Consider the following 807-nt stretch of genomic DNA (forward strand, 5'->3'; position numbering starts at 1 on the left):
CGCTCCTGCTGCTCAGGGGCAGGATCCTGGGGTGGAGCGGGTGCCCCTGGGGCCTAGCCCTGGCGGCGGGGACAAGGGGGAGCAGAGGACCCTGCCCAGTAATCGGGGGGTGCCGGGTTGCAGGCAGGGGCGTCTGCCAGGCCAGGGGAGAAACACGCTTTGGCTGTTGTAACCCTTACGCGGGTGCATCTCTGATTCAGTTAGTTTCTAAGGAGCAACTCTTCCCCGCTCTCTGCCTGGCTTCAGACTAAGGGGGCTCGTGGCCACTCTCTCTGACCCCAGCCCTGCCGTGTGGAGGCACCATCAGCGGTCGCAGAGCGAAGCCGCGGTGCTCCCGGGAGCGGCGGCCCAGCTGCCCGCTCCCACCCCAGAGGAAGCCGCATTTCGCAGCAGGGCGCGGCTTTCTAGTTTGTCTTTTAGTGACCGTTCCTCTCTCTGTCGCCCCCATTCCCACTCAGAGCCTCCTGCAGCTCAACATCAGGGCCCAGAGGAACACCATCGTCCAGCTGGAAGCCCAGGGGTCAGAACTGGAGCAAAGGGAGCGCCGTGAGTGTGGGGCCAGAAGGCCCCAGACAGGGGATGGAGGGCTCGGAGGTGCAGGGGGTGGTGGCAGTCCTGCAGCAAAGGGTCCATGGAGGAAGGCCCGGGTGTAGAGACGTGGGGCCGACTCCCCGCAAGGCCAGCGCCTCTCACCTCCTCCCCCTTGAACTCCCGTGCAGGCGAGATGGCCGCGCTCAGACAGCAGCTCCAGGACACTCAGCGGGAGAGGTGAGGCCAGCCCGTGCCCGCTCCGTGCATGCCCGCCGC

The 807-nt window shown here is 66.5% G+C and overlaps 1 protein-coding gene across 2 annotated transcripts in view; it reads left to right on the top strand.

Moving 5' to 3' along the window:
- The window catches only part of LOC102372123, a 5,036-nt gene that overhangs the window by 657 nt on the left and 3,572 nt on the right, over window positions 1–807 (top strand). The window contains exons 2-3 of one of the 2 annotated variants that reach the window (XM_006017414.3): window positions 459–546; window positions 720–768. In XM_006017414.3, the coding sequence (XP_006017476.1) occupies window positions 459–546; window positions 720–768 (137 nt within the window). Of the gene's footprint in view, window positions 1–458; window positions 595–719; window positions 769–807 lie in introns of both variants that reach the window. The other variant, XR_003092543.1, reaches the window with a different exon arrangement.

The sequence above is a fragment of the Alligator sinensis genome, unplaced genomic scaffold (assembly GCF_000455745.1).
Source record: "Alligator sinensis unplaced genomic scaffold, ASM45574v1 scaffold1295_1, whole genome shotgun sequence".
NCBI classification, from domain to species: domain Eukaryota; kingdom Metazoa; phylum Chordata; order Crocodylia; family Alligatoridae; genus Alligator; species Alligator sinensis.